At 47.0% G+C, this 23134-nt stretch overlaps 1 protein-coding gene across 3 annotated transcripts in view; it reads left to right on the forward strand.

Annotated features, from left to right (window-relative positions):
- LOC142579094 (cytochrome P450 3A14-like) overlaps positions 1–7442 on the forward strand; it is a 44769-nt gene extending 37327 nt beyond the window's left edge. For 2 of the 3 annotated variants that reach the window (XM_075688959.1, XM_075688961.1), the window contains 4 exons: positions 3499–3590; positions 4856–4996; positions 5384–5546; positions 7181–7442. In XM_075688959.1, the coding sequence (XP_075545074.1) occupies positions 3499–3590; positions 4856–4996; positions 5384–5546; positions 7181–7258 (474 nt within the window). In that variant the 3' untranslated portion in view covers positions 7259–7442. The remainder of the gene's footprint in view (positions 1–3498; positions 3591–4855; positions 4997–5383; positions 5547–7180) is intronic. The other variant, XM_075688960.1, reaches the window with a different exon arrangement.
- Positions 7443–23134: the final 15692 nt, after the last annotated feature.

Here is a 23134-nt window from a genome sequence, read left to right on the forward strand (position 1 = left end):
CTTCCGGTTTACGGCCGCGCCATGTTGAGGAACCTGTAGGCATATGCGCGCACCTGTTGATAAGGTTCCCCAAGATGGCGGAAGGTAGCGGAAGCAGACGACAGCAGCGGATGTGACGTCACCTACATACTATGTATAGCACGCCCGACTAACTCAAGCAGGCTAGGTGATTATTTCTCACGGCCCCGTATCAAAGTGGAAGCTAATAAATCATTACCGTCGTCATCAGAACTGAGCTTGCAGGGTGCCTTCGCCTATGACTGTATAAAATAATTTTTGTCTACATGGCTTGCGGAAACGATTACTTTATGAGTCAAAGAAGAAGATGCTGAATAACGTGTTGCATAGTGTTCGTTAAGAGGGTGGGCGAGCATCAAGAGCAAATACCTCAGCAGAAGTACTTTGGACAGACATCATGAAATTGTCCCTTCATCGAGATGGCTCCACGCAGCTTCACGCATCGCCGCCTGCCTTCTGGTGAGCTTCGTTTAGTTATCATGGAGGCTAAAAAACGTAGACATTGATGTGTAAACACAAGGCAAATCTCATTTATTCAAGCGAAGCTTTTTTTGCCTTTCTCCCTACTGCTATTGCTGCTGGCTCCTGTCTTGCTAGTTGGCCAGTAGTGGACATCGTTACGGTGAGCCAGAATATGGGTAATGTGCTCACTCTGCTGCGGCGGCAATGGAGATCACTGAAGCCTTGAGCATACCTGAGTGTCAACGGCGAGTGCTTTGTCTGCGGGCCACCAGGTGTCACGACGGTCTACATCAATGTAGAGTTACTGTATATGCTACCACAGGCAGAAGAGCTGCGCGTAGGTCTGCCGTCTTGCCTGGGAAGCAACCAAATCTATGCGGCAAAGCGGCAGTCCGTTTTTGGAGGCGACATGCCTACCGTATCGTCAATCGACCGTGAGCGCCTTTGCATTATCGCTTGTGGAACGGTTGTCCCCCTAATCGCAAACAAAGCGCATCGAAACAGCTGACTGGATAAGTTCGCCAAGAAAAAGGCGCTGCTCTTTTTTAGCGCGCGGCGTAACATGCAGCGCCAGTATTATCAGTTGTTTTTTGGACCTGTGCACCTTCCCGGAACTTTTGACCTAATAACGTATGGGCACTGGCCTATCTAGAATAGATAGTGTATTCTATACACGCCGATCAGATGCTGCATTCATGAACCTCGACGGTAACAATTAGATCGCACCGAACAGGCTTAGGGAATACGTTGATGTTATTTTATGGGAAAGCTACATAACAAGGTAGTATAAGCTTCGAAATAATATAGTGTGGTAAAAACTGGATAAGCGTGAGCAATTGAGGTAAACAATGAGATCGTTTAGTATTTTTCCTTTTGCTTGAATATTGCTTGGCACTCAGGTTTTGTTTCAACAAAGATAAGTACGCTACTAAGAGCAGTGCAGTGCTCTTTTAGCATGTAAGCAGTAAGAGAAAGCACTGAGCCGCAACTACGTATTTTTTGGCAATAAAGCCACGATGCGAAGTTAAGAAAATAAACCAGTAGTGCATGTGCGTGCGAACATATTGATGTAGTGAGATTTATCAATTTGTGCTCTTTTACAAAGGGAACTGTACTAAATATAAAGAGGCCCATAACTGCTTATGTGCCAAAGCTCTCAACGCGTAGGCAGTCCAAAATATTACTGGTGAATTAATGACCAACCATTAGTATTTCGACTCTGGTGCCCGGTTAGATTTACTATAGAAAGGTACCCACCTGCCAGCAGGCACTGGATATCAGCCACAGCCGCAAGTGTCACTTCATTATGTGTCTTTTCACTGCAGAGATTCAAAAAGTAACCTTCTGTGGGAGTGTAGTGAAAGTTTTTCTCTCACAGGATTGACGAAGCTACAGTATAGGCAATAATGCAAAACACAGTTAGGCCCTTACCGTATGTTAAATGACGACATTCATTCCTCTTGCCTCCTGCTTCACATAAGCAGTAGTAGATGAAATATCTTTATTAGCAGTAACCTCTTTGATGTTCAGCAACAACAAACCAAGCTGTGCACTATCATGAAAATGCGAGCTGGCTTTTTTATGACAGTTCTGTGAAACCAGTGTGGTGCATGGGATCGAATGGGATCGAATAAAAAGCTTTTCCGCTTTCAGAGCGATTCGTGCAGTTGGGAGCAGAGCACCCGGTCATTATATCATTCCGATGGAAATGAGATGACACTGCGATGAACCAAACTGTGAGGGGCGCTGCGCATGTCGTGTTGTTGCTCCGTAGCTAGCCCGCACGCGAACAGCGAACGCCAAGATCGGCCGGATTCGCTTTGAATTTGACTGGCGATAACTTGTGTCAATCCAGTTCGCTGCAGTGGCGGCGTCTGGAAATGCACAAATTGGCCCGAGCATCTGCTTCTCCGCAATGCACGGTTGCTTGGCTACCACGTGATGACGTTCCGCCAATAGAGACACTAGCGGCGTGATAAAACAGACGCGCCACTCTGCTACATTTGGTAGCATATACAGTAACTCTACATCAATGTAAAGTCCCTTGTAGCTTTCGTAGTACCCACGGTCACTGTGTGTGTGTTTGTTCTTTGACGAGCCGCGACGTGCTTGTACCGTCCTTTTCATATTTAATGCATTGATATGGTGTACGAGATAGCTGAGTGTGGTTAAGTTTGTCCGAAGATCGCAGGGAGACGCCAATACTGCTGTTACCCGCTGGGGTGGGTGTTCTTTGTACTTGATTGGGTCCACTCAGAAAAAAATTGAGTTGGCTTTGAGCGTTGGCCATACATTTAAGTTTGAGTCAAGGTTGAAACTCAGAACATTCGAGGTGTGCACAGTGCGAAGTGATCATATATAAGTTCTCTGGAATTTTTGTAAGATCGCCTGCGGCAGACAGTCGCTGCGGGACTGGACTCCGCGCACTTTCTGTCCCGCCGTGGGACAGTAAACGACAGCTTATTTGCTTGCGCTATAATTGACCCTTCTGTCTGGGAAAACAAAGCCTTGCAGGCAAGCATGCGGAGGATGGCCCTTCTTTTCCAGGTTCTCCAAAAGAGCGCCCCTTTCATCTCGGCACTGTGGGCATGATTCCGCATGTTCAATTGGAAGAAACGCGATAGGCCAGAGAGTGACGATATTTTTTTGCAAGCGAAAAGCAGGTGGAAGAATTGGCACCTCCTATAGGTAGGGGACAACAGGTGGAAACGGCTAGCCAGGCCAACGTATCTATTCCCGCAGAACGAAAAATTAAACAAAGAAAAAGGACCAGCAGGAGTAAAGCTATTATAAGCGCTGGTATCTGTGCATGTCCAAGCAACCGTCCAACTGCCAACAAAAAGTGTCAGGTCAAACTTCACATGACAGAAGAGATACATCGAAGCAATGGACTGGCTCTGTGTATATTACCTGCGACCCAGTTGGCTACACAGGGCCAGCCAAACCAACCTTCCTAATAAAAATGTTTAAGGTTTTATGTGGCACTGCTTTACATTCTCTTTCTCTCTCCTTTTTTAGGGCACGCTTGATTACGAGACCGTCATGCGGAAAATGAAATACCTCGGTCATGTTTTGGACGAAACGCTGCGGTTGTATCCGCCGGGACTGCTGTACGTAACAAGGCTGAACCAACTGCGTTTTTTAGTTAGATGGACACTTTTCTACAGAAGAGCGCGACACTGAAAGCCTACATAGCCTGCGATCCAAAACAATTTTGATTTCGCTGAGACATATGTGTATACAGGCTAGCTACATCTTGGGTCTTTTCTTGTCGAACCTCATCTTGTAGCCACATCAACGCCATTGGGTAAAAAAGCAGACAGAGATGCCTAGTTAATATGGTGAAAAAGACGTGAGACCATTTGAAGAAACGACCAGATAGGAAATAGTCTCGCTACATCAAAAAAGTGCTTCTAGAAGAATAGACGGCCGAGTCCACTGTATAGAAGAAATATAATCTATCAATGCATGTTTCTAGGCAAGTTTGTTCATTAAGGCTTCAACTGGGGCTCGTTGGTAAGTGCGCTGTATTTTCCACACAAAGGTCAAAATGAATGAAAGGAAAAACACGTGCGCACATGTTTGTCCGTTTTGTTTATGTTGTGCCTTGCGTGATAAAGACAGCGTAGTAAACATAACGACAGCCAGTCCACACTTATTAAGGTGACGCGAAGCCATGTGAATGAACGACCGCAGAAGAATGAGTGTTACTACAGCACCAAAGGCTCCTCCTTGTTAAACTTCGCGTCTTTTTCACTATAAGTATAAACCAAGTAGCCCAGCAACAAGAAGCGACGAGAGGTACATGGGTACATTAGATACAGCAGCATTCGCAATCGCCTCTTGCCATTATTTTTTCTTTTTCTTTCTTTTCTCTAAGCTTTAGCAGCCCATTTTCCTTGCCCAAGTAAAGGTTAGTCAATCAGAGATAGTCCCCTGGTAACCTCCCTGTCTTTATTTTTATCTCTCACTCTCAAATCGGAATTTCAGCACCATATGTAGATATGGTGATCAAAGGCGCTTGGCTCGTTCTCGTCTCGTCATCGAACGCCCGTAACTGATAACGCTGTGCTTGTGCTACATGGATGCTGTCGAGAACGAAGAATCTAACAGCGAACTAAGTGGAAATATCCACGTGAAGAAAACGAGCACCGCTTTCTTCGATAGCTGAGTGCTCCACGAGAAGTGAACTTATGTGTTCCCTGCATTCCTCCTCCTTCTCCCCCTCCTTCTCCTCTATCCTTAAATTCAGTGTATATGAGCTGGCACACAATTGCGGGACACATGAATGGTGATATTCGACTTTTAAATCTAAGAAACAAGTTTTACAGGATCCGAGACAATTGGTCGCAGAATGCTCACGTTGTTGATGCAGATTTGTGACGAGGCAAGCCAAAGAAGACTTCGAGTACAACGGCATCACGTTCAAGGCCGGAACTGCGTTTATGGTGTCGCAGTACCACTTACAAAGGGATCCTCAGTATTGGCCTAACGCGGAAGAGTTCGACCCGGAGAGGTAGGATGAAAAAATAAACTTAAAGTTGCTTTGGAAACGAGCAACTGTATTTTAAGATATATTAACGTGTAGCTTGTTTAAGTTATTTGCACTGGGTTATCTCACAGCCGCCCCAATAACTCATTATCATTTGCTGCTTACATATCTTTTCTTATTCTGTTATGTGTACAAGGCTGAAGAAAGATTCAGAAACCAAACTTTATTCGCTGCAACGTCCCTCTCACTACACGCTTTTCTAATAATTTTGTTTCAGTGATGCTGTACCATAAGCCCCAAGGACCGGTTGAAATGTAGGCGGGTGCCCTTGGAAGGCTTACCACGAATACTTTCAGCTAAGCGAATGCTACTATCGCCGTGTACGTACCATTGTAGGCTTGGTGATTGCAGGTTCGCCCCGGAAAATGAAGCCTTGTTGCGGAAGACCGCGCATGTGCCGTTCGGAATAGGACCTCGAAACTGCGTTGGAAGGAGGCTAGCATTGCTGAACCTTAAGTACACTGTCGCCAGAATGGTGCAGAAGTATCGCCTGGAACTGGGAAAGTCTCAGATGGTGAGTGCAACTGTGAATAATATTAAACTAAAATACTGAATAAGCGGGACGAGTTGTTTACTAACACGTGGGGCAGGTGTTTTCAATATTCACTTAAAAATACACGTTCAGCAAGAAATTCCTGCTGCGGTACTCCAAAGGCTACGTTGTTGCGCTGCCGAACTTGAGGTCGCGGTTTCGATCCCGGCCACGGCCGCTGCAGATCTAAAGAGGCTAAATAAAAAAAAAAAACGTTTCTGACTTAAATTAAATTGCACGTTAAAGAACACCAGGTGTTCAAAATTAATCTGGAGCCTCCTATTAAGACGCGCCTCATAATAAGATCATGGTTGTGGCACGAAAAATTCGAGGATTCTTTATCAGGAAATGTTGCTGCCTATCAGTGGCCCCGTGAGTGCAATCGCTAAAATTAAACAGAGCGATTGTGTGTATTGAATAAGGGAGGCAAATGGCAAGCTATGGCAGCACGTGGAGCAGGTCTTATCGATATGTTCTTGAAGTATACTGCTATAACGAAAATGTTCATGCCTATATGTGGCCCCGGCCACTCCTTTGAGCTTAACTTGACGAAGATCATAAGAGAGATATGCATCAGTACAGTTCACTTATCACATTTTATGGACAATGGGCCTGCAATAAGTAACGCAGGAGAAGAAGGTGACGCTTTTAAAGCGAACACTTACATGTTAAGACAAACATATCCCAGCTAGGGTTCCTGAACTCTCGGGAAAAAACAAAAAAAGGTAGATATTTGACGAAGCACCATTCAATTAAAGATGCTGCAAGCAGTGGCGTCATTTGTCTGCTAATATTGATGCCTAAATACAACGGGGGTCCATATTGTAAAGTAACTCTGTTTTATTCTATTCTTTTTGTTTTCTTGTCGTTGTCTGACGTGCGCCACACCTTCGTTCCCCGCTAATATCCGCCATTCACTTCGAAGGGTGATAGGAAACGAACAAAATCGAAGGAAAAGAATCCTTACACATTACGGCCACTGGGTAATTACCTTACGAGCCGACCATGATGCATTTGCCTTATAATTTATAATGATTCCGGCTTCGTCCAACGCCTACGCCACGTGCGTCAGGTGTCCGACTTTCAAAAGCCAGGTGTGAGCGAATGGTGGCTTGCGAAGACAAAAAAAAAAAAGACCGCCAGTTTTATTTCTGTGACGGCGCTTATGTACGATAGAAAGAATTGTTTTTCCTAAGTGTGCAAGATGATGCATAACTCGTCGTACGTTGGTTAATGCGCCTTCAACCATGCAGATTACAGTGGAAATAAATGTTTTACCAGCGTATCAGATGCGGACAACATAACAGACACACACAACGGAATAGACACACACAGCGTGCGTCTATTCTGTTGTCCTTGTCTGATGCTCTGGCAAAACATCGGTTATGCAGCACCAATTAACCCAACGCTCAACCTCACTGAAAATAAATATAGTGATGACTCTGTCAAGCACTCGTCGCAAGCGAGCTGCTTGCGCTATAGCATGCAGGCAGTGAGAATGAGATTGTAGAATGAAACATGAGGAGTATCTCAAAAATGAATCGCTACATTTTGCAAGTTTCCATTAGAACCGTGTTACTTTCTTCGTCAAAATTAAACGATCCTATTTATTTCAGGGTTCCATGGAAATCGGCGCTTACGGTATGGTCTCTACTCCTGCTAGGGGACCGTGGATAAAATTTTATCGAGTGTGATGGAGACAGATCGTCGTCATGCGTGGAATCCGCATGTTACAACAACGGCACAACTTTATGCTTAGCTAGGCATTCTCGGTGACGATGTGTCCAACTTCTTCGTGTGCTCAATACTTGCAACTGTACTCTACACAGTGCGTAGGATCAGCAATGTTTTAAAATAAACCTTCGTTACCTCGTCCAATTCTGTGTATCTTACATATCGCCGATATGTCACAAACATGTTCTTGCACTCATTTGCGCAAATTAAACACTGTGCAGCACGAACTTGTGCACGTCTACAGCTTAACTCTGCGTCATAAGCTTGCGAAACAAAGCACGAATGAAAAACAATTTTCTTGCAATTAAGGTGCACTAACATGTTCGCCTGACTAAGTGCTGCCTCTATACTGCAATCACAGGTTGAGTGCCAAGGCGCCCAAAATGTTGAGTACTTTCGTCTTCACTTGTGCGCACATTCAGTGGTATTTTTCTTGCCGCTTTCCTTCCTATTCAAATGGTGCCAAACTGAACATGTACCTGGTTAACCTCCCTGCTCTTACTTTCCTCTTTCTCTATCTTTACTATCTTCTTCGGCAAGGAGCGCCACGAAATTATTATTTAAGTAAACCACGAAGGTAATTATAGTTGATGAAAGGCGATGATTTTCATTAATTTAATTGCGACGCTAAGCATTCACGTAAGCAAATGAAGACAGGTTAAAAAAAAAGAAGAAAAACCCAGTTCATACGGTACATTTCTGGGGTCGATGTTTAAATGAAGGCTTTTTGGCGTATGCTAAGAATTCCATAGGGCGCCGCAAATTATGCTTGCGACTCTCGACTGCAATCGGGACAATAACGAAAGCACCGTGCAGGTGACAACTACGCGGTTTACTCGAAAAACGCATACGCGCAGTATTCTTTATAGGACGACGCGAGTTAGACCACAGGTAACATAAGTAAAGCAAACACATCACGCAACAATATTTACAGTCAGCGAAGCACTGGCACAGTAAAACTCTAAACAAACCCTTCCATCTGTGTATAGTTTCATCCTTGAAATAAATTAAATGGAAAATAAATAAACGAATAAGCACTGCAAAGAGTTTACGGATGATGTGGATTGATTTTTCACGTAATATTGAGGAATGACTGTGGGAATTACACAATATAAATCAGTATGAATATGATTCAGTCTATCTTCACTATACCTTATGTCTATCTTATCTACCTTATCGGTAAAGTCTACGTTACCAGCCGGGTTTTCCGGCCGCCGACGCAGTCGGGCAGGGCATGGCGGTGGGTACAACAGTTGGCGACAATTATGGGACCGAAAGGGGAAGCAACGAGCCTGCACCAGCCAGCTAAGTTCCTGCCAACGTCCTTGATTGATTGATTGATTTTATTTAGCACGCACAAAGTACAAAAGAAAATTGCACATTAAATGTGGTTGCAAAAGTGGGAAAAAAGCTACATATATGTAGCTTGACTGGCCCCACCTTCCAGTATTCAGCAGTGGACACTTTAGCAGAAATAAATAATACAAGTTCACAGAGACTGTTAGAGTTTCGATACATGTTTGTTAAAGAATAGCGGACACTTTTGCAAAAGTAAATAAACTTACTAGCAAAACTAACAGCAGCAATACTTGTTAAATTATACATGTACGATGACACATGATGACACAGGCACTTTCAGTGACCAAGAAGTCAAGCTTCTGGATCATGTGATCAGTGACCAGGGAATACGGTCTTCGAAGCAGCATTGAAGCCACTGAGGCTGCACCAGCACCAACTGAAATTGGTAACCTGCGCTCATTCTTGGATATGATAGGCTATTACGCAATGTTCATGTCCCATTATGCAATGCTTGTTGATTCTTCCCGAATCGCTACTTAAAAATGCCGCGTTCACTTATAATCCTGCAAAACAAGCTGTTTTGAGCAGCCGAAAGGTTTTTTGGCAACTGGATGTTTACAGCTCTTTGATCCTGCGCGTGACATCATTGTCACTCCGGACGCATCATCCGTTGGTTTAGGAACAGTGTTGCAGCAGAGGAGAGATGATTAGCAATTAACGATTGCTTTTGCTTCTTGAGAGCTTACTCCACAGGAGCAGAAGTATTCTTGAAAGTCCTTGCTTGCTTATGGGCATGTAAACATTGGAGCGTATACCTTTGGGGCTGCCCATTCACTTTGCCCACTGACCACCAGGCTGTAGTCAAACTCGTAAGTACGAATGGAGTAGGTTGCCGTCCGTTCTGGATTGCAAGATGGCACACCAGACTGCTCGCATGTAACTATACCATTGGATTCCAGAAGGCTGACAAGAATACTGTTGCTGATGCCCTTTCAAGCATGCCCTTCGAAGGTCATCTGGAGAAGGAAGAGAGAGGAGATGCAGTTTGTGCTGTCTCAACATGTGTTACTCATGTGCAGTTTGTGGCTGAACCATTACAGGAACAGTTGCTTCAACAGGTCATAAAGTGGATGACTTTAACCTGGCTTGCCCTGAAGATGTCGCCTGCCGAGGTAGTCCAGTTCCACCGGGTGCGGACTGAGCTCTCATTCGTTGGAGACCTCTTGCTTCGGGGAGAACAATTCGGCGCACTTTCGTCCCTTGCAGGACGGCTCCTTGACGGAGCCCACGAGTACCATCCGGGGATAACAAGGCTAAAGCAGCAACTACATGAGCGATACTGGTGGCCTGCTATGTGCAAGCAAGTAGATCAGCTGACTGCATCTTGCAGTGTATGCCAAGCTGTTGAAAAGTCTGCGAAACCCGTGACGCAATCCTCTACAGCCAGTTGCATTCCCATCTACACCATGGGAGAAGCTGGGAATTGATATTGTGTTCCCTTTCGCCAATGTTTCTGCAGATTGTCGCTTTGTCATTGCGGTCGTCGACTACTTCAGCAAATGGCCAGAGGCTCGTACCTCGGCAAAAGTGACTACTGCAACAGTTATTTTCTTTCTGCGAAGCGTATTCAGCAGGGAAGGATGCCTTGACGAGATTGCGAGCAACTATGGCCGTCAGTTTACAGCATGTGAGTTTGATAGTTTTCTCAAAGAACGCGTCATCGTCCATGCGCATTTGGTAATTTCTCACCCGCAAGATAACGGACAAGTCGAAGGGTTTAAGCGGGTTCTCAAAGAGTATGTTCAATTTTGTACGCGAGAACGTCCGCCTCTGAAGGAAGAAATCCCCGAATATCTTGCAGTCTACCGTTTCACGTCACATGCCACCACATGATTGAAGCCTTCTGTCCTTCTGCAGGGCAGTTACCCAAGAACAAAACTGGAACTTGTAAGAGGGCCGAGTAGCCAGTTTTTCCAAGACCGGCAGGCAAGATGAAAACTGTACGCCGCAAAGTAGCACCAAAGCAGTAAGCAAGTAAACTCTACACTGATTGCCAACGAGCTGCAAAGCAAGTTCCGTTAACAGGTCAACCGGTACGAGTCAGGTTGCCAGGCCACGTGCCTAAGGACGCATTGAGCAGCTCAAGCATGGTCACACTGATCGACTTCCTTGACCAGTGTCGACTGACACTTACAAACTTAGTGATGGCTGTGCCTGGAACCAGGATAGGTTAGTACCCTACCCCCGACCAGTTATATCCCCTACTTTTGCAAGAAGCTGCTCGCCTGACGCAGTAGCGTCGCTTGGCGAGTCACTGGTAAAAAATGCTGGCCAGCATCAACCGCAATCTGTTGGGACACCAGTTGAAATGAACGTTCCAGAACTAAGACGTTCGACATGGCAAATAAGACCATCCTCGTGGTTTAAAGAATATCAAGGACATTGAACTGTGTTTAGACCTTAAGGTGTTTTCCAGTTCCTTGCTAATTTATTGGGTGACTTTTTCATAAGCGGAGAAATTGTAGTATTTAGTAGTTCTTTCGTCCAAAACTAGATGGCGCTAGACATGCGCCTTAGCAAGATCAACCGCCACATGTATCTGTTATGTACTCATCGCGGACCAGTCATAAATGGCTTTTGTGCACCAGTGCTGAGGCAAGGACGACGGGTTTCTTGCCCGAGCTGTCAGCCTGTCACGAAGTTATATATTGCATGGAGCCTTCAAACACGTGCCATTCATGTTTTTATCTGAGCACGACCTTTGTTGCCAGGCATACGTGCACTGCACTGCATTTTCAGTTTGAAACATGCTCAGCATCGAGCGCTTGCGATAACTGACTGTCACGAGTACGTTTTGCTACCATTTAGTGTAGCAGGGCCGACAGCGACTAAATTTACAGTCGTGTCAAAAGGCAAGTTTCAGATAGTGTAGACAGATAGAGCATGCCCGGCATAAAATTTTACGCTTGAAATACAAGTGTAGGCCATATGAGAAACTCAAACTTAAACAGAAAAAAAAAGAATTTTACCGTTCGCAGGAAGAGATGCAGGAACGATCGACTAGGAATCTGCGGCTACTTAGCAGGATCTCCGAAACTGGGTGTTAAAAAATTAAATTATGGGGTTTTACGTATCAAAACCACGATCTGATTGTGAGGCACGCATTAGTGGGGGACTCCGGAAATTCGGACAACTTGGGGTTCTTTAACGTGCACCTAAATCTAAGTACATGTTGCTAACGGCGCGTGAAATATCTCGGAGGCAATGTGCGACGTCGTATCCGCTATCCATCAGGTGCACGCGTCATCCACTTAGGCTCTATTTAAAAGCTGGTAATAGAAAAATTAAACAACCACCACTACTATACTTACTTATCTGTTTGACCAAAGTGGAATTGCGTTGCAGTTGTCCTTTAAAACCTCGAAACTGAGCTTCCTTCGCCCGTCCTTCCCGTCAGGCTGCCGTCGTCAAGTCGACATTGTTGTGGTTTAGTCATCGTGAAACCACATCATCAGCTTCGCCATTGCCGAAGGGCCGAGGAAAACAAAACTTTGCCTCTCATCGCTGCTGAAAATCGAACTTTGTAATTGACAGCACCAATCGTGCATCTTTGGCGCTCGGTAATTTCTTCAATGTTTTGTGCACCAGATGCCATTCCGAAAGTGGTTACATCTGGGCATACATCTCGGAGTCACCACATTGCAGCGGACGAGGATGCGACGTTATGTGCATTGCAAAAACAGTTGCTCTTGAGAATATGGCGGTGTCTGCGGGGAGACCCCGTTGCTGTCGCAGTAAGTGATGTTAGGTCCGAAGGGATCACTGAAGCGTGCCAATTTAATGTCAGTGAGTCCTCACACAATAAGTTAGTATTTTGATAATGTACGATGCGTAGACCTCAAGTTCGCACGCACACAACACTGCATACATGTGCCATTCTTGTGTCTAATCCTTCCGTGCGCTGCACATTGAGGACATGGATTCACCGACTCGCCCAAGTCTGCATCCTATAGCAAACTCAAGTAGAGAACGTGGGACGTCGCATGTTAACAAGGAGCATTGAAGAAATATTAGTACTCATGTGCCATGAAACATATACTCGTAGTAATGGTAATTTAGTCTACTGGTAGTAATGGGAGGAATGGTAATTTTGACAGTACGCCGCCGCTGGTCGTATTGCTATTTTTTCCCCTTTAACGCTCCTCCCATTCACGCTACTCCTCGGAGTCATAGCTCGAGAGTCCGACAGCAGCGCTAGCTGCCGTGGCCACGGCAGCTTGCGCAAAAGTAATTTTTACTGGGAAAAGTATGCGGGGAGCGCTACGTGCTTCGCATTGTTACCAGGAGCGCGTTATCACCAATTATGTAATTCGGATGCTTGTTTTGTGCTTTATCTCGATTTCTTTATTATCTCAATTTCTTTATCTCAATTTCTTGTTCTTTATGGTGCATACATGATTCCGAAGAATAGTGTGTTTAGAAAAAGTTTATTTAAACAAGGGACGATACCAACACTGAGTCACAATCATGGCAAAATTGCACCAGGACGAAACGAAGGATTGTATAAATGGCACGGGCTCAAAGTAGTGTCCGAGTCCTCACTCATTAACATATAGCATAGACCCACGGAAAAGCACATTTCAACATAAATTGTCACATGTATAAAATGATGTTCAATATATTCAGTGTACACTGCTTATGTACAATGATGATATGACACAGACACTTTACATAATTTTGAAGTGATGCTATGAGATGTGTATATACAAAAATGATCATGTATAAGAGAACACGCACACACACAAGTTACAGGCACTTACATTCTGTGCACATTGAATGAACACTTCTGATGCCCTGCCTACAAGAACCAGGCTGGTCAAAAATTAAGCTGTACACGTGCAACATCAACCGACAGGAAATGGCATGATCACTGTCGAAAGAACTCTTCTTCCCCAAGGAAGAACAACTCCTCTGACAGAAACGATAGTAACTCAGAGTAGAGCCTCCCCAGAAGTGGCAACAGAGCGCGGCGAAGATGTCCCGCAGCAACTGTCTCGCACCGGTTACGCCATAGACAAAAGGCCCTCGCAGCAATTAAAAGTAGCGCAAAGCGGCCACATGAGCAGCGACCAGATGTGATAAAGCGGTTAATTCTAAGGCCACAGAAACCAGTGTGCACGGCCCTCCAAAACACCCTGGCAACGAGGAATTGTAGCACCATATGCTCATTGGATTCCTTAAGGGGCCAACTGGGACACAGCGAAGATGGGACTACACCCCACCACTCTAGCCTGTCCCGAGTTGGAAGCACTTGCCACCGTAGACGCCACATGAAGTCGCGTAGGTGGCCGGGCCGAAATGACGCCGTGATTGCATCCCGCGACACATTATTGGAACGTGCGCGGTGCGCTGGAGGAACTAGACAAAGCAGTATTGCTGACACTGTATCCACAACACGGTTTTCCAGAAAGTCTACATCAGGACATACCTGTTGTACGTGGTGATAATACACCACGGCCGTTGAGTAAAATGCAGGTGCGTTTAACATTTGTGGTCCGCTATTCAAGTGCACGTCTGGTAACATGTAACGAATTTTTGTGCCAAGGAAATACCCGGCGGCTTCATGCACAGGACATTGATCATGCTGCAACATACGGAGCAGAAATCACAAGGCAAGCAGCTGGCAGCGGACAGACACGGATGGGAACGCGAAACCACCGCGAGACCTTGGTTGTCCAAGCAGCGCGCGACAGACCAGTTCTGTACTGCCCGACCAGAAAAGGAAGCAAGAAGGGATTGCAAGGACCTAGTAACCCGTAATGGTGGCTGTACAATGTGACAAGCGTACCACACTCGGCCGCAAAATGCAGACTGTGCTAAGTACCTTCTCTTTAATAGGGGCAAATTATACCCTTGAACATCTTGAATATTTCGTCTTACATCTTCAAGAATTGAGAGCCAAACAGAGTCTGATATGCCATCACAGGTGTAATAAAGATTTAATATACGAATAGAGTCGCTCTTTTGAAGACGGAAAACGGGACTTAGGCATGTCTGTGGTGAACGAATGAACAAATAACAAAATTTTGAAAAATTTGGCGCAGCACCTGAAATGGTTTCCGTACTCAGTGCATATTCGAAGGCTGCGGGATAAGCTATCTTCATTCTTGAGATAGAATGGGATGTCATCGGCGAAGGCTGTCACCTACACAACACCACGCACCAGGAAGTGGGAGACCAGGCAGTGCTACCAGGCAGTGGGAGAACACACACGTAAGGGTCTTTCAGTACTGAGCGCAGAAATGGCTCAAGGCTGAGCACAAAGAGTACAGGGGATAGAGGGGTCCCTGGACGAACACCACGAGTAACGGGAAATAGTGCACTTTCCTGACCATCAAGAAAAAATGTACTACGGATATTTGAATAGGCAGTCCTAATAAGTTCAACAAAACTCGACGAAACGCCACGTGGGGTCAGTACATTAAATATGTAGCTATGTTCAAGGCGATCGAATGCCTTTTCTTGGCAGTGTGTTCAATGGGGCTGGTTGGTTCATCTTTAGAATAAAAACAGGAACACCGCAACACAGGACGTGCGAGTAAAGAGCACAGGACAGCGCTCTGTCCTGTGCTCTTTACTCGCTCGTCCTGTGTTGTGCTGTTCCTGTTTTTATTCTAAAGCCTTTTCTTGATCTAGTGAAACTAAGAGACCACGTGCGGACCTGGTCAGCGTGTAAGTCATTATGTCATGCGTGACAAACGAGAGGCTGTGTATCTCTCTGCCAGAGACTGAAAATGCGTGATGGTTTCCTATTAAAGAAGGCATCAGGCTTCCCAAACGTCGGGTGAGAACAGCTCTGAAGGTTTTGTAGTCAATGTTGAGAAGCGTGACTGGCCTCCATCTCTCTGGGCGAACTGATGATGGATCGTGCTTAGGTATCAGTACAATACGACCGTCGCGAAAACTAGACGCAAATTCAAGGTTCCCAAAGCAGCGGCTGATAACACACACGATAGTGGCACCAATATCTTCCCAGAATGTTAGATAAAACTCTATGGGTAACCCGTCCCGTCCTGGGGCCGAGCCACGCTTTAAGGAAGATAATGCTGCTTTCACTTCGTCAGCTGACGGTCGTGCACAAAGACGTTCAGCTATTTCCGGTGGAACCTGAGGCAACTCACTAAGCATTTCGGCGTTACCATGAACCATTCGCATATTCGTACGCGCCATGTTTTCAAAATGCAATGCAAAGAGCGAATAATCACGCGAGGGAGGCGACCTAACAGGAAGTGCTCTTGGGGCCACAGAACCGAGTACATTCGGCTGTCTAAAAAGAAAGTTTCTTGCAAAGCTCAGAACTTCAGGGTGTACACACGGATTACGTCTTCATCGCCAAACAGCAGCTGACAAAGACGACGCTGTGATGAGACGTTGGAAACGCCTCCGTAGCTCACGCTGCCATTACCGCATCAGCAGCAGCGAAGGGCAATAGGGAGCTTCATGGCAGTATCCGCCAGTTCTTCTGACGTGCGTCGTCTGAGTGCACGACCTTCAACTGAACAATGCAGACGCCATTGCCCCTTGAGCGCGTCCCATTACTCTGGGTCAGATCTAGAAAGAGAAGCGCGCAAGTCTCTTGACAAACAAGAGCGCGAGTGCACGTCATGTAAAACGCGGATGTCGAGGCGCCAATGTTTTGCTGATGAAGAAGCAGGGAAGCAAACTTCAAGCATAACCGGTCTGTGATTGAAAACATAGACAGGAGATGAAGGCAAATATATGATATCAGATTGGGAGACATACTGAGCTAAATTGCACGGCACATAGGCACGGTCTAACCTGCTTGACGACGTACCGCGTCGCCATGTCCAGAAAAATGAAGAACCATGAAAAAGTCGATATGTATCCAGCAACGAAAAGTGCTGGCCGAGGAGACGCAACTCTCGTGCGTTCCAATCAGGGCGACCCCAGCCCGGGCCTTGCACATCTGCTCGCGTGTCTAAAACGCAGTTAAATCCACAACAAGAACCACGTGACGACTGTCCAGGAAATACACACGTCCAGGTCCGGAAAAATATCATTGGACTTAGTGGCTTGAGTGGACCCTTAGATGCACAAAATAGGTAACCTAAATGAGGATAGCACACAATCAAATGCCAATATCCGTCCTGTCCCATCATAAGAAACATGATCTCGGAAGAGAGCTCTGTTGAAAATAATACCGACTCCACTAGAGCATGATGTCGCGAAAGAGAAAATGCAATCTAGGTTGAAAGTGCGTTTGAAGGCAAGAACATGTCCAATGGTGAAAAAATTTTTCTTGCAAACACAAAATGCAACAGTTTTTAGCGCGGGCCACGTTGATAATTTCGGCTTGTTTTGTAGGATTTCGGAACCCCTGTGCGTTTAGTGAAATAATATTCAGGGGGAGTGAGTGAGTGAGTGAGTGAATAAACTTTTATTTGGTCCAGCAAAGCGCGATAAAACGCGCACCCGGCTAATCCCACGACGGGACTGACAGATCTAGTCTGCCGGCCCGATCGCGGGCGCGCTGGACGGCCAGGATTTGATCCTCAAAGACAGGACTTCGCAGGAGCGCGTCCCACTCTTCCTTGGTGAACTTCGGGCCCAGCGACCCGCACTCCCAGCGCATATGAGGCAACATAGCTACCTCACCACAGGCCACGCAAGAACAATTTGGATAAATCTCTGGATATAGGCTATTAAGGGACGCCGGATTTGGCGTCCCTTAATAAGTGTCACTGAACATGCAGACCTGGTCGTACTGTCCAAGTCGGCACCCCGGGAACAAGTCCAGGAGTCATGCAGCACTCACGTCACTTCTTCGACCCTCTAGAAGGTCGAGGTTTCTTTGGCTGTTGTAATTTGGCGTGGCTATCCGGGGCGCCGTCTGAGCCAGAGGCTGACGCATGGGCACGCTTTACGTTTCGTGGGACTGCCATTTCTACGTAGAGTCCATCCAGGCTTGGTGAGAGTCCAACGCTACTGTCAACCCCGAGGCTGAAACTATTTCAGATGATGATGATGCTGGTAGTGGTTGCACTGCGGGATCGATGTCATCGCCGCCAACAACTTCGGCAGCCGGGGGCTCATTCAGATGCAACGGCACAGTGCCTTTTGCAGAAGAACCACAAATCGGATATGGCGTTGTAAGCGACGCAAATGAGGCGCATGAAGCCACCGCAGGCTTCGTTGGTGTAGCGAGCGCAGAAATTTCAGGTCGAAGTATTTTAGCCGTGTAGAAAACTTCCGTAGGATCAGGACTGATGGCAGCAGCCGAAGCGGAGGCACCACCGGCCACAGCGCGCCTGTCCCTCACTGCCTGGAAGGCCAGCGAACATGGCGCGCTGTGATGGGCCACGTCATCAATACCACGGCCCTCCCTTTCGGCTGACGAGGCCGGCGAACATGGCCTGTTGTGATTTCTCGAGGTGCATGCTTCTTCTTTGTCATTTGCCGACGCTGGTTGGTGCGGTGTCAAAGCAATCTCTTTGGTGGTGGCGTCACGCGCATTTGCGACCACAGCAGACGCCGGCAGCAAGGGGGGAAGGGCACCAGCAGTAGCGTCTGAATATGAATGCCGCACAGGGCACACGACTGTAGGGTGACCATCCCCGCAACGCCGACAAGGACGGTCACATCAGTCGATTTCGTGGCCACAACGGTCACAGAACACTGCGGTGCACGGTAGTGGTCGCTGGAGCCGCAGTGACGGCACACGCATTGCAAGCCACGGTAGTCAAACGTCACACGATGTCCAGATACTCGCAGGTAATTGGGGACAGGGATTGTGGGGCTCATTTCCATTCGAACGAAGCGGGTGCGCGTGAGCACGCCACGTCGTCTGCTCATAACACTAGCTTTGACAGATAGAACCTTGCCGTATGGTGATATTGCCTGGACGAGGACGAAGTTCGGAACGAAGGACGGCAAGAAAGGGTAGGTTACGTTGGTGACCTGCGGGCCGACGGGAACTACAGGACAACGCCCGCCATATATGACAACGCATTCAGCATCGACGATTAGAGCCATGGAAGCCATGCTCTTGACAGTGACTTGGAAGTTGAAGCCTCCCATGCGCTGAACGCAATAGACCTCAGAGCGGCCAACTATTGAGGCCGTCGCGTCAACGAAGGTCTCAAGACCATTCCCGTAGGGCTAGCAACATCGAAGACCAGGGCCTTGTGGTGTAATAACGAAGCAACATCGAAGACCTCCCAGTGGTGCAGCGCCCGTTGGGCCGGCGTAGAGCTCGTCACCACTCACAAGGCCGACAACTGCGTACCCTCCGGATGGAGCGAGGCTGTCTCAGGCAGCACCCGGCGTTGCCACACCCGGCCCGTCAGCACCGATGCCCAGCCGAAGTACTCGTTGGTGGAGGCCACCAGACCGTTACTCACCTGGGTAGCAGGCACCGTCGACCCGGCTAGAACGGAACCAGAGCCTCGTACATTGAACTTGAAAGTTTTTTTGTTGGCGACAAACAAACTGCAGGTAAAGGGGCAAAGGTAAAGGGGCCAACGAAGGTTACGGCCCCTCGGGCGTAATCTTCGTTGGCCCGCCAGGAAAGGTGGCCTGCCAGGCTCGGTAGGCAACATTGGTCACCGCACGCAATAAAAACCGACGTGCACAGCTGCTCGGTGGTCCCTCATCGTTCGTCACCACCACGCTGCGGAGCATCTGTCTAACGGAGGGTGCCCCGAGCCCTCTCTCGTTCACGAACCCGGGCGAATCGTTGCAGCCACTGCTGCCGCCAGCACGTAAAACCCATCGCCCTGCGCAGTATTCCAAGGAAGTCTGATGTTTGGCGCGCTCCCGACCACCGTGCGCTTTGGTATCATTGCGGAGACGCCGGCCACACCTGCGGCTGGTGTCCTTACCGTGAGGTGGGACTGCGAGGGTTCCCCGTCAAAGCACCGCGCAAACAGCAGGGTGAACGCCCACGTGACATCGCGGACTACATCGCCGCCACTCGGTGGAGCCCTCGACGACCATCGCGTTCACCGTCACCAGACCGATACCTGTCGCCGCTATGCCGACCGTACACTGCCCAGCCCGGGGACGGTCTGCAAGCCCATATCCGGAAAACTAAAATCAGTAACTGATGAAGTTGCAGTTGCTGTTCATCAAACTGACGAAGACGCCGAAAAGACTATTTCGACGACATATCAACGAGACGACGCCATTCGGACGAAGATTGAAAGTCAAGGATACGCCGACTAAAGATGGCCTAACGACGCGACGTTCCACCTTCAGGTCAACAAGACGCAGCCGTGATCCGACACCAAGACCTAAGAGCGACGCCAGACATCACCGACACGGCCGGCGGGATTATTACAGCCGATCAAGTCTCCTTGCCGACCGTCTCAGCACATCATAATGGATTTATTGGGACCCTTACCGACGTCAACATTTGGAAATGAGTCGCTCGTTGTGGCTACCGACTACCTTAAGCGCTACTCCAAAACAAACTCTTTGCCTGAAGGTGGTGCGGCCGAAGTCGCTAAATTCTTCGTCGAGAACATCCTGCTGCGACATGGCGCCCTAGAAGTCCCCATCATCGACAGAGGAACGGCCTTCACTGCAGAGCTCACCCGAACTATTTTGCAATACAGCCAGAGAGGCCACAGGAGGACAAGTGCGGACCACCCGCACACGAATGGTGTTACGGAGCGAATGAAGAAGTCTCTCGCCGGCATGCTTGCAATGTACGTCGACGTCGAACGCAAGACGTGGGATGCCGTCCTGCCATACGTAACTTTCACTTACAACACGGCGCTGTAAGAAACAAAGCAGATCACGTCATCCAAGCTGGTTTACGGCAGGAACCCTACGACCACTCTCGACGCCTTGCTACCGCACGTCACCGAACAAGAGAATCTCGACGTCGCCGCCTATCTCCAGTATGCAGAAGCAGCCCGACAGCTCACCCGCTTGCGCATAAAGGACCAGCAGAGGACTGACACTTGACACTACAATCTTCGGCGGCGACACGTTTAATACGAGCCTGGTGACCGGGTTTGGGTTTGCACCCCGATACGCCCCCGAGGAATTAGCGAGAAGCTTCTACGCCATTATTTCGCACCTTACAATATCATCCGATGCATTGGCGCACTCGACTATGAGGTCGTACTAGACGGCATTTCGCAATCACAGCACCGCCGCTCACTACCCGGAATAGTCCATGTTGTGCGAATTGTGGAATTCTACCAGCGCTAACGAACTTTGGTACTTTGCATAGCAGAACTTTGTAATTTCGTTGTACTTTGTTTCTTTGTTGTGTTGTTACTTTTTCTTTCATAAGTGCGCTTTTGTTTTTCGCTCTCCTTTTATGTTTCTACCATATGGACGATGCTTTTTTTAGAGGGGCGAAATAGTCCATGTTGTGCGAATTATGGAATTCTACCAGCGCTAACGAACTTTGGTACTTTGCATAGCAGAACTTTGTAATTTCGTTGGACTTTGTTTCTTTGTTGTCTTGTTACTCTTTCTTTCATAAGTGCGCTTTTGTTTTTCGCTCTCCTTTTATGTTTCTACCATCTGGACGATGCTTTCTTTAGAGGGGGTATTGACACGTGTACTCGTTTATCGGGTAACCACGTTTCATCGTCTCACAAGTGTTATCGCTCAGCGCAGGACGCACTGTATGTAGCGGAAGTTTCTGGAATGCTATCAGTGGTTCTATCCCCTGTCTGTTGTCGCCGAACCTTGTGTACGCGAATGGTGCAGAACTTTCTGAAAGACACGCGGGCACAGCGATTACTCTGGGAGCTTCGATGACTGACATATTGAAGCCGACGCGCTTGACCAACTCATTAGAATTTCGACGATCGCCCACTGTATTCGCCGTTATCGTTGTTCTTGAGTATAGCCTGTTTTTGAGGTTACAGGTTCGCCCAATAAAACCCGTTTCGTCACTTGAAGTTTTGCCGCTTTCTTCACCGTCACTACAACGTTTCAGTATAACACACACCAAAAAATCTAGATATCGCTTTTAAGTTACCCAACAAATTCAATTAACAGTATGACGATATATGCGGTTATTACATGGAAACTGCTGTTCTTATGAGTGTCGTTCGAATTTCGGCACCCGCCACAGTTGCGTAGTCGCTATGGTGTTGGGATGCTAAGCACGAGGTCACGCAATCTAATGCCGGCCGCATTTCGATGGGGGCGAAAACACCCGCGTACTTATATTTAGGTGCACGTTGAAAAACCCCAAGTGGTCAAATTTGCAGAATGCCACGCTACAGTGTGTCTCATAATCAGATAGCGGTTTTGGCATGTAAAACTCGTAATTTAATTTTTCTTTATTTCGGCGAATGTGACAATATTATGTAAAATTTTTGAAGACCTAAATAAGATATCTCCTACGAGGCACTAGGATTTCACATGTTATTAAAAATGCCATACATCTCGTTTTACTCGTCTCAGTTGTTGCCTGATGATAAAACTTCTTCATTTCACATTTGTTTAAACAAAGAGGGTTTGGGAACCCTTATTAAAGAACTATTTTTCTTAATTCACAACGCAAGTTAGCGTAAATAAAGTGAAAGATAAAAGCCGACCAAGGGAAACATGAGCATACATTCGAAGCAGCCGACCTTGCCAGAGCCGGCTCGGATCGCCATGCGGGCAGAATTTAATTGCGCCAGGGAGTTCTTATTCCTCTCCAATTCTACTTAGTTTTAGTGTATACCTAGGCCTTCTCGTGGGCCGATCCCGGAGATTGTGCAGTCTATGTGTCATTGGGCCCCTGAGTATGTGCCCTTAACCCTTTCAGACGCCACTTTATCCCGTTGATTGAAAAGTTGCTTTCACCACATCTCTTGCATCTTCAGAATCGTAGAAAGTGTACAGCTGTAGAAAATACTAAGAATTTTCAATTGTTTAGGAAGTTTTGTCAAGTTCACAAAATTTCGACTCCATGCGAAAACTCACTATAGGAACACAAAATATGAGAACATGTGCTATTTCGTGTTTTGAAAAGCTTGAAAAGCACTTATACAGCCACTTGAAAATTATGCCTGGTGAATGACATTGTAAAAGAAAACAATGAAAGAAGTGAACCTGCTACATACAACATACTGGCAGATTAAAACTTCCAGCTGTCTACCTTCCCACTCATTCTGCTAAAACATTCTGCACGTTAGTGGATATTGCAGCACAGTTCCAATAATAAGTATTTCACGATGTATGAAACACATTTTAAATGCCATTACTTTCATCAGTGCTTTTGCTATTGATGCACCCTCTTGCAGCGCACAATTGTGAAGACAGCATCTCAAAGGGTTAAGACAAATGTCTATGTGCCACTGGTTACGTGCAACTGCTGCCATTGCGTATGTGGCCCTGGGTATTCGACCTTGGGTACGTGCCAGTAGTGGGCAGATGCCTTCTGTTCCAGGAGCCTATTTGACGTCAACTTGTGTCAGTGGGTATCACTAAAACAACAAACACCACCTATGTAGTCATGTATACGCACTGCATTGCATTGCGTAGGCGTCGAGTGAAGT

The sequence above is a fragment of the Dermacentor variabilis genome, chromosome 4 (genome assembly GCF_050947875.1).
Source record: "Dermacentor variabilis isolate Ectoservices chromosome 4, ASM5094787v1, whole genome shotgun sequence".
In the NCBI taxonomy this organism is placed as follows: Eukaryota; Metazoa; Arthropoda; class Arachnida; order Ixodida; family Ixodidae; genus Dermacentor; species Dermacentor variabilis.